Here is a 16,363-nt window from a genome sequence, read left to right on the forward strand (position 1 = left end):
CCCTTGCTGTTCAAGCCAAGGGACACAAAGTTTCCTATACAGGGGTTTCGGACAAGGCGGTTCTAATGGTGTACTTTTTGTTTTGATCTGACTCCTTTGTTAGGAACTATGGGTTTTTATATTTCTTAACATTAGACGTGATCGTCTCTTACTAGGTTGCTAGCTACCGCTGCAACCCGGATAACTACACCTGTAACCACCATATATCAGTTAGTATGGGAGAGATCATTCTTTACTGTAAACATTGGAGGTGATCGTCTCTTACTAGGTTGCTAGCTACCGCTGCAACCCGGATTGTTTTAAAAATAATTTGTTTAAGTTACAAAAGGTTTTTAACCCCATTATTTCCTTTAAAATGAGCCATTGAACAACTCTCAACTATGTTCCAGTGCCAAGTTATCTGTGGAAAAGAAAAAAAAGAAAAAAAGATGCCGTTTAGACAGAATGCTGTAGTAGCTGCCACTTTTCTTGATTTTCAAGGCAATATATTTCCCTTGATGTTTAAGCCAAGGGGCAGAAAGTTTCCTATACAGGTATTTTGAAAAAAGCGGTTCTAATGGTGTACTTTTTGTTTTGATTTTACTCTTTTCTTAGGAGTTATGGGTTTTTATATTTCTTAACATTGGACTGATCGTTTCTCACTAGGTTGCTAGCTACAAATGCAACCCGGATTAGATTTATAAATTAGATTACAGCTAGAGCTGCAACCATGATACTACAATCACTCCACTTGTTAACGTTAAATAAAACTTTACCAGCCTATAATATAGTTAAGTTGCCTATGTAAGCTAGTATAGGCAAGAGTTCGTTCTTTATTGTAATTTCTGAGAAGGCACCGTAATATCTGTTTTTGCATTCTCTTTTGATTTTAAGTGCTCTTTTCGATGTTTTTTCAGTATGCCTATACTACTAAAGTGACATCCACATATAGTGCAATTGTGACCAGTGTGATCCTTTATATGTGTGCTCAGGTATTCTCTGCTGAATGTTTTTCCGCATAATTCACAAAGTCGGTACCTATCCTCATCTTTTAAATGGGAAAGTTCATGCCGACGTATTGCATGCTTTGTTCGAAAATAGACAGAACAATGTACACACTTAAACGGCTTTTCGTTAGTATGAAGTCTAAAGTGATCAACAAGACCCCCTGGCCTTGTTAGCATTTTCTTACAAACAGAGCATTCGTACATAGTAAAATATTATTCAATAGGTAATATTATCTAGTTAACAAGACAGAGCTGCAATTAGAATAAAATGATCCGTACTTTTAACTTAACCTTGACGAATTTCTTAAAAATATTACAGGTTAAATCTCTTTCCATAACTCTGATATAATCAAATGAATATTTTTGCTCTTTTTTTAAACACTCGGAAACTAGATTTCTAAAAACTAAGACTATGCGGATATAACAAACTGAAATAGAAACCGTGGTCGCAGCCGTACTTTCTGCTTAGAAAAGGACATGCCCCGGTCCATAGTAACTAAAAATTGAAGAATAATTAAAAAAACAACTGCCAAGTGAGAAAAGATTGTCACTTGTTAGTTTTATTTTTTGTTAGGTTCTGGTTTAATAAAAAGCCGACATGATTTCTTTGTTGTTAAGCAAAGAGATTCTGGGTGACAGCTGCTGCTGCAACCCGGATACTGCTAGATTCTGGATAGCTTGTAGCTACCCCTGGAACCACCGTATATCAGTTACTATGGGCGAGAGATCGTTCTATACTGTAAACATATATCAGTTACTATGGGCGAGAGATCGTTCTTTACTGTGACCAAAGCAAACAAATTACTTGTTTGAGTCTTAAGTTATAATCTTAGTTACTATGGGCTGAAGCTCGTTCCTTGCTGTAACTATGGACTAAAGTTCGTTCTTTAATGCAATCTTACTAGGTTGCTAGCTACCGCTGCAACCCGGATTGACAAATCGGATTATGTAAACGCTGATTACAAACAGGAAAATGCCTACGGCTTTTTCTTCTCTGGAGCAGTAAGAGACAACTCTCAAAGAATCAGGCAGCTAACTAAGTCCAATGTATGCAATGGTTTGGTATTCCAACGATTGTCTTTTAATGTAACTACCATTGCAACCCGGAATATATTAAAGATTTGAGTTACTATTAGCCAGAGTTCGTTCTTTATTATAAAATTTTTACTTATGATGATTTCTTAAGGAACATAATTAAAATTTCTTAATATAATAAAAATAATTTGATTAATCTTAATTACAAAAGATTTTTAACCCCATTAATTTCCTTTAAAATGAGCCATTGAACAACTCTCCACGATCTTCCAGTACCATGCTATCTGTTGAATTACTAACCTATACTACAATTAAGTGGCGTGTAAAATTTAGTATAGGCAAGAGGTCGTTCTTTATTATAATTGTTTTGATCTGACTCCTTTTTTAGGAACTATGGGTTTTTATATTTCTTATTATTGGACGTGATCGTCTCTTACTAGGTTGCTAGCTACCACTGCAACCCGGAAATAATGTAAACCACCTTATATCAGTTACTATGGGCCAGAGATCGTTCTTTACTGTAACAATGATTAATCTTTAACATTAATTATAATCTTATTTTAGCTACAATGGGCTGGAAGTTTGTTCTTTAATGTAAACAAAGTCTAATGTATGCAATGGTCTGTTATTCAAATGATCGTCCTTTAATGTAATATGACGTCACTGCATCAAAAATACAGTTTTTATTGGAAAAATTTATTCTCTTTTAGAAATAATTTATTTTAGTTACTATAGATTTTTAACCCAATTAATTTCCTTTAAAATGAGCTATTGAACAACCCTCTACGATGTTCCAGTGCCAAGCTATCTCTTGATACAAAAGAAAAAAAAAGATAAAAAAAGAAAAAAATATCCCGTTTGGGGAGAATAACGTGGTTAAAGTCAATTTTCTTGATTTTCAAGCCAATATATTTCCATTGCTGTTCAAGCCAAGGGACAGAAAGTATTCTATACAGGGGTTTCGGACAAGGCGGTTCTATTGGTGTACTTTTTGTTTTGATCTGACTCCTTTTTTAGGAGCTATGGGTTTTTATATTTCTTAACATTGGACGTGATCGTCTCTTACTAGGTTGCTAGCTACCGCTGCAACCCGGATATAATGAACCACATCGATCCTTTATGTAATGTAACTACACCTGGAACCACCATATATCAGTTAGTATGGGAGAGAGATCGTTCTTTATTACTGTAAATGCCCAGCTAGCTGAGGAGAAAGAAAAAGCTTTCAGTTAACATGGGCTAGGTGTCGTTCTTTATTGTAATTTACTTATGATGATTTCTTAAGGAATATAATTAAAATAATCATCTATATAAATTTCTTTTATTACTTCATATACTATGGGCTACAGTTCGTTTCTTAATGTAATAAAAATAATTTGTTTTAATTACAAAAGGTTTTTAACCCCATTAATTTCCTTTAAAATTAACCATTGAACAACTCTCTACGATGTTCTAGTGCCAAGCTGTCTGTTGAATTAATAACCTATACTATAATTAGGTGGCATATAAAATTTAGTATAGGCAAGAGGTCGTTCTTTATTATGAAATTTTTCCCTCTGTCCTTATGCGTTCTTCGGTACAACCTCGCAGAGAATTTAATTTTTTCATTATAGATTTTGTCACCCCAGTAACGCTCCTTGATCTTTTGTTTGGCTGTCTCAATTTTTGCTTCTCGATACACCTGGACGGTTGAATACCTTTGCTTTTGGTTTTTCTTATATTTGATGCGGTAATCTTCATCATTGTGATAACTCTCCTTGATCTTTTGTTTGGCTGTCTCAATTTTTGCATGTCTATAATCTTCATCATTGTGATAACACATCTTGCTGTTTTGTTTTGCTCTCTCAATTGTTACTTCTCGATACGCCTGGTCGGTTGAATACCTTTGTTTTGCTCTCTCAATTATTACTTCTCGATACGCCTGGTCGGTTGAATACCTTTGTTTTTCTCTCTCAATTTTTACTTCTCGATGCGCCTGGTCGGTTGAATATTTTTGATTTTCTCTTTTCAAGATACTATCTCTGTTGTTTGTGTAGTACTGTTTTTTCAACTTGCGTGCGACTTGCTTGATTGAAACCATTATGTAATTATGAATGAGAACATTTTCATCTTTGTAGTTCTTAAGTAGTAATTATGACGTCACAGCGTAATGATTTTGTTGACGTCATAGAGCAATGATATTATTTCATGACGTCTTCAGAAACAACAATATAATTTCATGTTTTTCTATTCACGTCATAGCTCTAATATAAAACTATGATGACATTCATTATTTATCTAGTAGGGTTTAAGACAAGGTAATTCTAATGATGTACTTTTGTTTTGATCTGACTCTATTTTTAGGAGTTTTGTTATATTTCTTAGCATTGGACTGATCATCTCTTACTAGGTTGCTAGCTACTGCTGCAACCCAAATTCACATATATATTTATTTATGAGAGGCAGCCTGGCCGAGTGGTCCAAGGCACTGGTGTTAGCCACCAGTCTCTTCGGAGGCGTGGGTTCAAATCTTACCGCTGGTATACGATTATGTTTGAAAGACTGGAGTGTGAAAAGACATCGAAAATGCAGTTTTTGGTGGAAAAATTTATTCTCTTTTATATATAATTTATTTTAGTTACAAAAGGTTTTTAACCCAATTAATTTACTTTAAAATGAGCTATTGAACAACCCTCTACGATGTTCCAGTGCCAAGCTATCTGTGGAAAAGAAAAAAAAAGAAAAAAGAAAAAAATATCCCGTTTGGGGAGAATAACGTGGTTAAAGTCAATTTTCTTGATTTTCAAGCCAATATATTTCCCTTGCTGTTCAAGCCAAGGGACAGAAAGTTTCCTATACAGGGGTTTCGGACAAGGCGGTTCTAATGGTGTACTTTTTATTTTGATCTGACTCCTTTGTTAGGAACTATGGGTTTTTATATTTCTTAACATTGGACGTGATCGTCTCTTACTAGGTTGCTAGCTACCGCTGCAACCCGGATTTTAATGTAACTTTATTTTAATGAATTCTTCAACGTCAGGGACATAATCTGTTTTTGGTAGATGCTCCAAAAACTTTGAACACTGCTTTTGGATGCTTGCATGTAGCAATAACTGGATGCTTGCAATTAGCGCAATAAGTGATAATACTTAAAAAATTCCCATTTACAGTATCGATCCTTTATTTAATTCCTTTTATAACTTCAGTTATTATGGGCTACAGTTAATTCCTTAATGCAATTTCCTTGGCCAGAGGCGAACGGTACAGTTGGGATTTTTTTCAGTTTTAACTATCTAAAACTGGTTTATTATAACTTATTTTTAAGCCTCTATAGCTCAGTGAAAGAGCACTGATCTTGTAATCCAGGGTTCCGGAATTCAATTCTCAGTGGAGGTAATTTTCAATTGTAATTCATGCTTTAATATAATTTGTTGTTTACTATAATCCTTACTATAAACTACCACTGCAACTTGGATCTTCACTAGAAAACTTATCATTTACTTTAGGCAGAAGTTCGTTCTTAAATATATCTTGAATCACTGTCAGATGGCAATTTTATCTTATAGAATTCGAAACATATTTTCCAACTTTTGATTACTATGGGTTGCAGTTCGCCTTTTAATAGGTTGCAGCAAGGCCGCAAAGCTTTAGTTTGTCCTTTAGTATAAATTTATGTACCAGATTACAAAGAGGAAAAAACCTATGGCTTTTTCTTGTTAGAAATAGTAAGAGACGATCTCCAGAGAATGAACTATCAAACTAAGCCCAATATGTGCCATGATTTGTTCTATACTAGGTTTCAGCCATTTCTACAGCTATGATACCGATGAAACCTACGTAGTCGCCATTTATAATTAACCAAACCGATTTCTAATTTAATTTTTTTAGTTTATTAACGAATTTATTATCATGTTTTACATGTAACTTGTATTTTACAAGTCTCTGATGGTACAGTGTAAGCATACACACTTATTAGGCGGGAGAACGGGGTTCGATTCCCCGTCGGGGAGAACTTTTAAATTATTGAATTTAAAGCAATGTCTTTTAAATTTTAAATTTGAAAAGAAACTTGTTTAGTTACCCCCTCGCTAAAATAATGGAGATTATATGAATGAACCACAGGGTTCAGTTCCTTTGGACTTGAGCCCATTCTTTACTAAAAATCTTTATATAAAATATTTAAGTTACTATTGGCTAGAGTCTGTTCTTTATTATAAATTTTTCCAATTGATTACAAACAAGAAAAAGCCTACGGCTTTTTCTTCTTTGAAATAGTAAGAGTCTAGCCTTAAGCAATCAAATAGCTAACTAAATCAAATGTATGTAATGGGTTTTTATTCCAATGGTCGTCTTTTAATGGAAAATTTTAATATATTGGCCTTAAATATAACTGTACTAGCCTACACTATAGTTGAGTGGCCTATAAAATTTAGTAGAGGCAAGTGGTCGTTCTTTATTATAATGTTTTGATCTGACTCTATTTTTAGGAGTATTGTTATATTTCTTAGCATTGGACTGATCGTCTCTTACTAGGTTGCTAGCTACTGCTGCAACCCAAATTCACATATATATTTATTTATGAGAGGCAGCCTGGCCGAGTGGTCCAAGGCACTGGTGTTAGCCACCAGTCTCTTCGGAGGCGTGGGTTCAAATCTTACCGCTGGTATACGATTATGTTTGAAAGACTGCAGTGTGAAAAGACAACGAAAATGCAGTTTTTGGTGGAAAAATTTATTCTCTTTTAGAAATAATTTATTTTAGTTACAAAAGATTTTTAACCCAATTCATTTCCTTTAAAATGAGCTATTGAACAACCCTCTACGATGTTCCAGTGCCAAGCTATCTCTGGATACAAAAAAAAGAGAAAAAAAATTATAACTTTAGCGATTCTGAACTAAAAACGAAAATAAAATAAAATTTTTCAATTTTTACGTCACGTCGGTAATTAATTCATATATGGTTATTAGTACACAATAGGTTTTAGATATTACGTCATGTCACTTTTTACGTCATATATGGTTATTAGTAGATAATCGGTAAAATGTTCGTTCTTTATTATAAACTTTAGTTACAAAAGTTTTTAACCCAATTAATTTCCTTTAAAATGAGCAATTGAACAACTCTCTACGATGTTCCGGTGCCAAGCTATCTGTGGAAAGCAAGAAAGAAAAAAAATATCCTGTTTAAGCAGAATGTTGTATTAGCTGGCACTTTTCTTGATTTTCAAGCCAATATATTTCCCTTGCTGTTCAAACCAAGTGACAGAAAGTTTCCTATACAGGGGTTTCGGACAAGGCAGTTCTAATGGTGTACTTTTTGTTTTGTTCTGACTCCTTTTTTTAGGAACTATGGATTTTTATATTTCTTAAAATTAGACGTGATCGTCTCTTACTAGGTTGCTAGCTACCGCTGCAACCCGGATAATTTTTATTCCAATGATCGTCTTTTAATGTAACATATCAGTTACTATGGGAGAGAGATCGTTCTTTACTGTACAACACGGATTATGAAGAACTATATCGGTCCTGTATTTAATTTTATGCTATATCACTACAAACAGGAAAAAGCCTACGGATTTTTCTTCTTTGAAATAGTAAGAGAAGAGCCTCAAGTAACTACCTCTGGAACCACCATACATCATTTACTATGAACGAGAGATCGTTCTTTACTATAATATTATAAAATGTTCTTTCTTTATTATAATTTAGTGTTAAAATTTATTCTCTTTTAGAAATAATTTATTTTAGTTACAATAGATTTTTAACCCAATTAATTTCCTTTAAAATGAGCCGTTGAACAACTCTCTACGATGTTCCAGTGCCATGCTATCTGTTGAATTACTAACCTATACTATAATTAAGTGGCGTATAAAATTTAGTATAGGCAAGAGGTCATTCTTTATTATAATAATATAAAAATTTCGTACGAAAAATGATTCTATTTAAAAATAATTTGTTTTATAACTACAAAAAGTTTTTAACCCCATTAATTTGCTTTAAAATGAGCCATTAAACAACTCTCTACGATGTTCCAGTGCCAAGCTATCTGTGGAATTACTAACCTATACTATAATTAAGTGGCGTATAAAATTTAGTATAGGCAAGAGGTCGTTCTTTATTATAATCTTTGAAATAGTAAGAGACGTACTAAGTCCAAAAGAAGAGTAAGTAAGTCCAATGTATGCAGTGGTATGTTATTCCTATGATCGTCTTTTAATGTAATTTCTCAATTTACAAAGATCAGCCTGCATTTTTGCCATCTTCTTGTATTTCTGAATGTAATTTCTCCCTTTTTCCTTATGCGTTCTTTGGTACGACCTCGCAGATAATTTCATTTTCATTATAGCTTTTGTCACCCCTGTATCTACCCATTATTCTAGTAGCAATTTTTTTCTTATGTTCGTTTCGATAATCTTTATTATTATCATACAGTTCCTTGCTCTTTTGTTTGGCTGTCTCAATTTTCCCTTCTCGATTCCCCTGATCCGTAAGATACCTCTGTTTTGCTCTGTCATATTTCATTTTCTTAAATCCTGGATTACAAGACATCTTAGTAGCAATCCTTACGCGTGCTCGAGCTTTATTGCGTTCGGTGGCATTTTTATCTCTTTTAACTAAACTTTTCTTATATTTCAGGATGTTAGCTTTATTTTTTGTGTAGTAAAATTTTCTATTAGTAGAAATTTGGATTGCTCTATTTGTTTGGTTATTCTTTCTTTTTTTCCTTTCAAGCGAGACCATATTTTTTCAAGGTTTAAAATTATTAAGTACACAATACCCCGTGTCGAGTAGCTAAAACCTAGCATAAAACAAAACTAATTTTAAAATTTTTAGGTATTTATCTTGTTTTAATTAAAAAATTAGTATTATTGGTTAGACTACCATAAATATTTTTGCAGTTTACATAATAAGTTTAGCGATTCTGAACTGAAAACTAAAATAATTGGAATTATAAGACTACAATATGGCGATACGTACTTTATGGGTTACAAACCAAAAAAAGTTTGGTTCCAGGATACAATAATAGCTTTGAACTGAGATGAAAAAAATTTTGGTTCCAGGAGACAAAAAGCGAAACTAATTTTAAAATTTTCATGTATTTTTGTAGTTTAAATTAAGAAATTACTATTACTTATTAGGCATCATGAATATTTTTACAGTTTACATAATAACTTTAGCGATTAAGCCAAAAAAAGAAAATTTTGGTTCCAGGAGTTTCGGTTGCTATTGAAACAAGTAGATATTATTACTATAGAGTTCATTACCATGAACTGTTTGATTGCTTCAAAATTCAAATATCTTTGAAAAGACTGCAGTATGAAATACATCAAAAATGGAATTTTTTGACAAAATTGATTCTATTTTAAAAAGTATTTTATTTTTAATTACAAAAGGCACTAGATGTAGCAATTTTCTTTAAAATGAGCTATTATACAGCTCTCTATGATTTTCCAGTGCCCAGCTAGCTGAGGAGAAAGAAAAAGCGGAAAGAAAAAAATATCCCGTTTGTGGAGAATAACGTGGTTAAAGTCAATTTTCTTGATTTTCAAGCCAATATATTTTCTTTTTTATTCAAGCCAAAGGGCAGTAAGTTTTCTTTATAAAGGTTTCGGACAAGGCGGTTCTAATGGTGTACTTTTTGTTTTGATCTGACTCTTTTTTTAGGAGTTAGGGGGTTTTATATTTCTTAACATTGGACGTGATCGTCTCTTACTAGGTTGCTAGCTACCGCTGCAACCCGGATTGCTAGCTACCGCTGCAACCCGGATTTCTTGACATTGGAGGTGATCGTCTCTTACTAGGTTGCTAGCTACCGCTGCAACCCGGATTCTAGCTAAAGTAATGAAGATAATATGAATGAACCACAGTGTTCAGTTTCTTTGGACTTGAGTTCATTTTTTAACTATAAATACAAACAGGAAAAAGCCTACGGCTTTTTCTTCTTTTAAATAGTAAGAGACGAAACTCAAACAATCAAGTAGCTAACTAAGTCCAATGTATGGAATGGTTTGTTATTTCAGTGATCGTCTTTTAATGTAACTCACTTAAAAGTTTTAAAGCGACTCAAAGCACTACGTAACTCATTTTAAAGGTAGAACTCTTTCTAATTGATTACAAACAGGAAAAAGCCTACGGCTTTTTCTTCTTTGAAATAGTAAGAGACTAGTCTCAAACAATGAAGTAGCTAACTAAATCAAATGTATGTATTGGGTTTTTATTCCAATGACCGTCTTTAAGTGGAAAATTTTAATATATTGACCTTAAATATAACTGCACTAGCCTATACTATAGTTAAGTGGCCTATAAAATTTAGTATAGGCAAGAGGTCGTTCTTTATTATAATCAAGTGTACTACCCCTGGAACCACCATTTATTAGTTACTATGGATGAGAGATCGTTCTTTACTGTAGCAACCCAGATAACCTATACTATAATTAAGTGGCGTATAATATTTAGCATAGGTAAGAGGTCGTTCTTTATTATAATACAAAAAAAGAAAAAAAGAAAAAAAGAAAAAAATATCCCGTTTGTGGAGAATAACGTGGTTCAAGTCAATTTTCTTGATTTTCAAGACAATATATTTCCCTTGCTGTTCAAGCCAAGGGACAGAAAGTTTCCTATACAGGGGTTTCAGACAAGGCGGTTCTAATGGTGTACTTTTTGTTTTGATCTGACTCCTTTGTTAGGAACTATGGGCTTTTATATTTCTTAACATTGGACGTGATCGTCTCTTACTAGGTTGCTAGCTACCGCTGCAACCCGGATCTGATGAAACTTACATATTCTGCATTTACGATGAACCATATCTATCCTTTTATGTACTTGTAAGCTACCCCTGGAGCCACCGTATATCAGTTACTATTGGCGAGAGATCGTTCTTTACTTTAACTCTTGCTAGGTAGCTAGCTACCACTGCAACCCGGATTTAGCTACCCCTGGAGCCACCTTATATCAGTTACTATTGGCGATAGATCGTTCTTTACTGTATTCTAGCTAAAGTAATGAAGATAATATGAATGAACCACAGTGTTCAGTTTCTTTGGACTTGAGTTCATTTTTTAACTATAAATACAAACAGGAAAAAGCCTACGGCTTTTTCTTCTTTTAAATAGTAAGAGACGAAACTCAAACAATCAAGTAGCTAACTAAGTATAGGCAAGAGGTCGTTCTTTATTATAATCAAGTGTACTACCCCTGGAACCACCATTTATTAGTTACTATGGATGAGATTATAATAATATTAAGCACACAAAATCCCGTGTCGAGTATCTAAAACCTAGCATAAAACAAAACTAATTTTAAAATTTTCAGGTATTTATCTTGTTTGAATTACAAAATTAGTATTATTGGTTAGACACCATAAATATTTTTGCAGTTTAAATAATAAGTTTAGTGATTCTGGACTGAAAACTAAAATAATTGCAATTATGAGACAATAATATGGAGATATGTACTTTACGGGTTACAGGATACAATAATAAATTTGAACTGAGATGAAAAAAAATTTCTTCCAGGAGACAAAAAGCAAAACTAATTTTAGAATTTTCATGTATTTTTGTTGTTTAAATTAAAAAATTACTATTACTGATTAGGCATCATAAATATTTTTGCAGTTTACATAATAATTTTAGCGATTAAGCCAAAAAAGAAAATTTTGGTTCCAGGAGTTTCGGTTACTATTGAGACAAGTAGCTATTATTACTATAGAGTTCATTACATGGACTGTTTTATTGCTTCAAAATTCAAATATCTTTGAAAAGACTGCAGTATGAAAATACATCAAAAATGCAATTTTTTTGACAAAATTGATTCTACTTTAAAAAGTATTTTATTTTTAAATACAAAAGTGACTAGATGTTGCAATTTCCTTTAAAATGAGCTATTATACAGCTCTCTATGATTTTCCAGTGCCCAGCTAGCTGAGCAGAAAGAAAAAGCGGAAAGAAAAAAATATCCCGTTTGTGGAGAATAACGTGGTAAAAGTCAATTTTCTTGATTTTCAAGCCAATATATTTTCTTTGTTATTCAAGCCAAAGGGAGGTAAGTTTCCTTTATAGAGGATTCGGACAAGGCGGTTCTAATGGTGTACTTTTTGTTTTGATCTGACTCTTTTTTTAGGAGTTGGGGGGTTTTATATTTCTTGACATTGGAGGTGATCGTCTCTTACTAGGTTGCTAGCTACCGCTGCAACCCGGATTATGTAACTAAACCTGGAGCCACCATATATCAGTTAGTATGGGAGAGAGATCGTTCTTTACTGTAATTTTGTTTGGCTGTCTCAATTTTCGCATGTCTATAAACTACATCATTATAATAACGCTGTTTGTCACTTATCAATTTTTGCATCTCGATACGCGTGGTCGGTTGAATATCTTTGCTTTTCTCTTTTTAAGATACTATCTCTGTTGTTTGTGTAGTACTGTTTTTTTAACTTGCGTATAGCTTGCTTTGATCTAACCATTATCTAATTATGAATGAGAACATTTACAGTTCGTAAATTTTCGCAAAAAATTGATTTTATTTAAAAAATAATAAGTACAAATGGCACTAGATCTAGAGATTTTCCTTTAAAATGAGCCATGGAACAACTATCTATGATGTTCCAGTACCAAGCTATCTGTGGAAAATAAGAAGAAAGAAAAAAACATGCTGTTTGTGGAGAATAACGTGGTTAAAAACAATTTTCTTGATTTTCAAGCCAATATATTTACCTTACTGTTCAAACCATATGAAAGAAAGTTTCCTATACAGGGGTCTCAGATATGGTGGTTCTAATAGTGTACTTTTTGTTTTGATCTGACTTTTTTTCTTAGGAGTTATGGGTTTTTATATATCTTAACATTGGACGTGATCGTCTCTTAATAGGGTTGCTAGGTACCACTACAACCCGGATGATGTGAAATTACAAACAGGAAAAAGCCTATGGCTTTTTCTTGATTGGAATAGTAAGAGACGACCTGGCTACAAACTATGATTATGGCATCATTGATCAATCTTTAACATGAAATATTCTTTGCTGTAATGGTTTGTTCTTTACTAGGTATCAGCCGTCTCTACAGCCATGATACTGATGGAAATCACATAATTCCTATTTATGTTTCATTTTTAATCGGCTAGGTGTCGTTCTTTATTGTAATACTGCTGCAACCCAAATTATAAGAGGCAGCCTGGCCGAGTGGTCCAAGGCACTGGTGTTAGCCACCAGTCTCTTCGGAGGCGTGGGTTCAAATCTTACCGCTGGTATACGATTATGTTTGAAAGACTGCAGTGTGAAAAGACATCAAAAATGCAGTTTTTGGTGGAAAAATTTATTCTCTATTAGAAATAATTTATTTTAGTTACTATAGATTTTTAACCCAATCAATTTCCTTTAAAATGAGCTATTGAACAACCCTCTACGATGTTCCAGTGCCAAGCTATCTCTGGATACAAAAAAAGAAAAAAAAAGAAAAAAATATCCCGTTTAGGCAGAATGTTGTAGTAGCTGCCACTTTTCTTAATTTTCAAGCTAATATATTTCCCTTGCTGTTCAAGCCAAGGGACAGAAAGTTTCCTATACAGGGGTTTCGGGCAAGGCGGTTCTAATGGTGTACTTTTTGTTTTGATCTGACTCTTTTTATAGGAACTATGGGTTTTTATATTTCTTAACATTGGACGTGATCGTCTCTTACTAGGTTGCTAGCTACCGCTGCAACCCGGATTCGTGTATTTCTATTCACGTCATAGCTCTAATTTATCTAGTAGGGTTTCAGACAAGGTAGTTCTAATGATGTACTTTTGTTTTGATCTGACTGTATTTTTAAGAGTTTTGGGTTTTTATATTTCTTAGCATTGGACTGATCGTCTCTTGCTAGGTTGCTAGCTACTGCTGCAACCCAAATTATGAGAGGCAGCCTGGCCGAGTGGTCTAAGGCACTGGTGTTAGCCAACAGTCTCTTCGGAGGCGTGGGTTCAAATATTACCGCTGGTATACGATTATGTTTGAAAGACTGCAGTGTGAAAAGATATCAAAAATGCAGTTTTTGGTGGAAAAATTTATTTTCTTTTAGAAATAATTTATTTTAGTTACTATAGATTTTTAAACCAATTAATTTCCTTTAAAATGAGCCATTGAACAACTCTCTATGATGTTCCAGTGCCAAGCTATCTCTGGATACAAAAGAAAAAAAGAAAGAAAAAAATATCCCGTTTAGGCAGAATGTTGTAGTAGCTGCCACTTTTCTTGATTTTCAAGCCAGTATATTTCCCTTGCTGTTCAAGCCAAGGGACAGAAAGTTTACTATACAGGGGTTTCGGACAAGGCGGTTCTAATGGTGTACTTTTGAATTTGATCTGACTCCTTTTTTAGGAACTATGGGTTTTTATATTTCTTAACATTGGACGTGATCGTCTCTTACTAGGTTGCTAGCTACCGCTGCAACCCGGATTTGATTTGACTCCTTTTTAGGAGCTATGGGTTTTTATATTTCTTAACATTGGACGTGATCGTCTCTTACTTGGTTGCTAGCTACCGCTGCAACCCGGACTACATCCAAAGACTATGACGTCATTGATCAATATTGTATATAAAAAATTTATGCATTATTCAATTCCTCCCACATTGCTTCTATTTCGACGCTCTCTGCCTTAGTCATGTAGTCGGTAATGTAATACAGCAATTTAGAGCCCAAATGGTCAATATATTGAACATCAATGTTTGCTTGATTGTCAATTAGTAACGCAGGAGCATTGTCATTTATATAACGATCGTCATCTCTTCGAAGCAGATGATATATTCTTTTTCTTTCCATTTTACGGTCTGTACCATGAGCCAAGCAGTCAAAGATGTCATATAATTCTGTTCGTTCCTTTGTAGGATGAGGAAAGCCAAACTTACAATACGTAACCCATCTTCCTCTTTTTCTCTTATATTTTCTTTGACAGTATTTACAACAGTGGTATACTTGATGGTCTTTGACTAGTTTGTGAACAGTTGGACTTCTATTTGTCCGTCAATCTGTTTGGTATTTCACAAGTTATAATACTATCAATATACTGAATTACTTTAGATGCTATTGATTTCCCAATAATAGGAGCATTTTCAATCCTCAGTAAACAGTGTACATTAGGCGCACTTCGTTTCTGATACTCGTTGTGCCAGAAATGATCCTTAATTTTACCAAACAAAGGATATGTCTTTGAAAAAGTTAGCTCATTAAATGTAGATGTCCATTTTTTGTCAAAATGCATGGAAACTGCAGCTGGATTTAGACACGTCAACTCTGCTGGGGTCATTTTTGGCACACGAGGTACGTTTTTTTGGACAGTCCATAAATAGTCAATAAATTAAGGAGAGTACCACTCAGCACATGAAACTGTCAGAAACAAAGTTGGTGGACCCAATAGCTCAATCATTGACTTTACTTTATAGGAAAGAGATTGAAAATACTGGTGAGATCCTCTGATTTTTGACTGAACAGAAAACAAAGTCGCTTCCATCTCTCAATCACGGGAATGAAACCTGTCTATAAATTGACGAGCATTTTGATTTGGTTTCATAGTTTGCAACATATGACCGACGCTATTACACATGTAAGAGAATTCTTGCAATTGGAAGCTGTGAAAAGGAAATTGTTTGTCAAGACAAAAATTAGTAGGTCTGCTAAGAAGCCTTGATTTAAAATATTCTGCATGCCTAATCCGAAAAGGTCTTGCCTTGTCACGCAAGCCATATTTGCCTTTCGGGAAAAGATTTGGAAACACTTTTAGATCAAGTTCTTCCTGAAATGAGTCTTCGCTTTCAACTTTTAGTTTCTTAATTTGAAATTGGTCAGTACCAAGATCTTTCATTTGCTTAAAATCTTCAATGAAGTCTTTTGGAACCGCTGAATTGAGCGGCTGGACAGAAAAATGTTAAACCAATGTAGGCTTTGCGCTTTCTGTCAGTTTCTGAAGGATTGCGACTTCCGGTATTTTAGGTAAATTATCAACACCAACCGCTTTTTCAGCAAGACACGTCTTAACTATTTTTTTTTAAATCTAGGGTGTATGCATTGTTTTATAGAGACTTTTTTTCTCTCTTAACCACAACAGTGCTTCATGGACTTTTCTCAAATCTATTAGTGCAGTCCAAGCATTCTTGTTATAAGTAGGCTGACCATTGACAATGACTACAAAACTATCAGTGTTAAGAAGTTTTTCAGGCTGAATATCTGCATTTGCTTGCACATCAACAGGTAGATATAGTATTCTACCCTTAAGAGCGTCAAAAAGTTCTGTTCTAGGTCTCTTCAACGCAGTTACTTGCCCTAATCTGACGATTGTAAGACAAGGCATTACAAATCGAATCATTACCATTTTCAAAATTATTTAGTGTCAAATTTA

General features: G+C 33.8%; 1 protein-coding gene across 1 annotated transcript; it reads right to left on the reverse strand.

Annotated features, from left to right (window-relative positions):
- Window positions 1–812: 812 nt before the first annotated feature.
- Window positions 813–1,190, reverse strand: LOC148943622 (zinc finger and BTB domain-containing protein 41-like). Its single transcript, XM_089101184.1, has one exon. It carries the CDS (start codon window positions 1,188–1,190, stop codon window positions 813–815), a length of 378 nt encoding a protein of 125 aa, XP_088957310.1.
- Window positions 1,191–16,363: the final 15,173 nt, after the last annotated feature.

The sequence above is a fragment of the Artemia sp. Qi Xiang Cuo genome, chromosome 15 (assembly GCF_049724085.1).
Source record: "Artemia sp. Qi Xiang Cuo chromosome 15, ASM4972408v1, whole genome shotgun sequence".
NCBI classification, from domain to species: Eukaryota; Metazoa; Arthropoda; class Branchiopoda; order Anostraca; family Artemiidae; genus Artemia; species Artemia sp. Qi Xiang Cuo.

Excerpts from the sequence above, each read along its gene's own strand:
- LOC148943622 (XM_089101184.1), bottom strand. The coding sequence starts at position 1,190 with ATGTACGAATGCTCTGTTTGTAAGAAAATGCTAACAAGGCCAGGGGGT.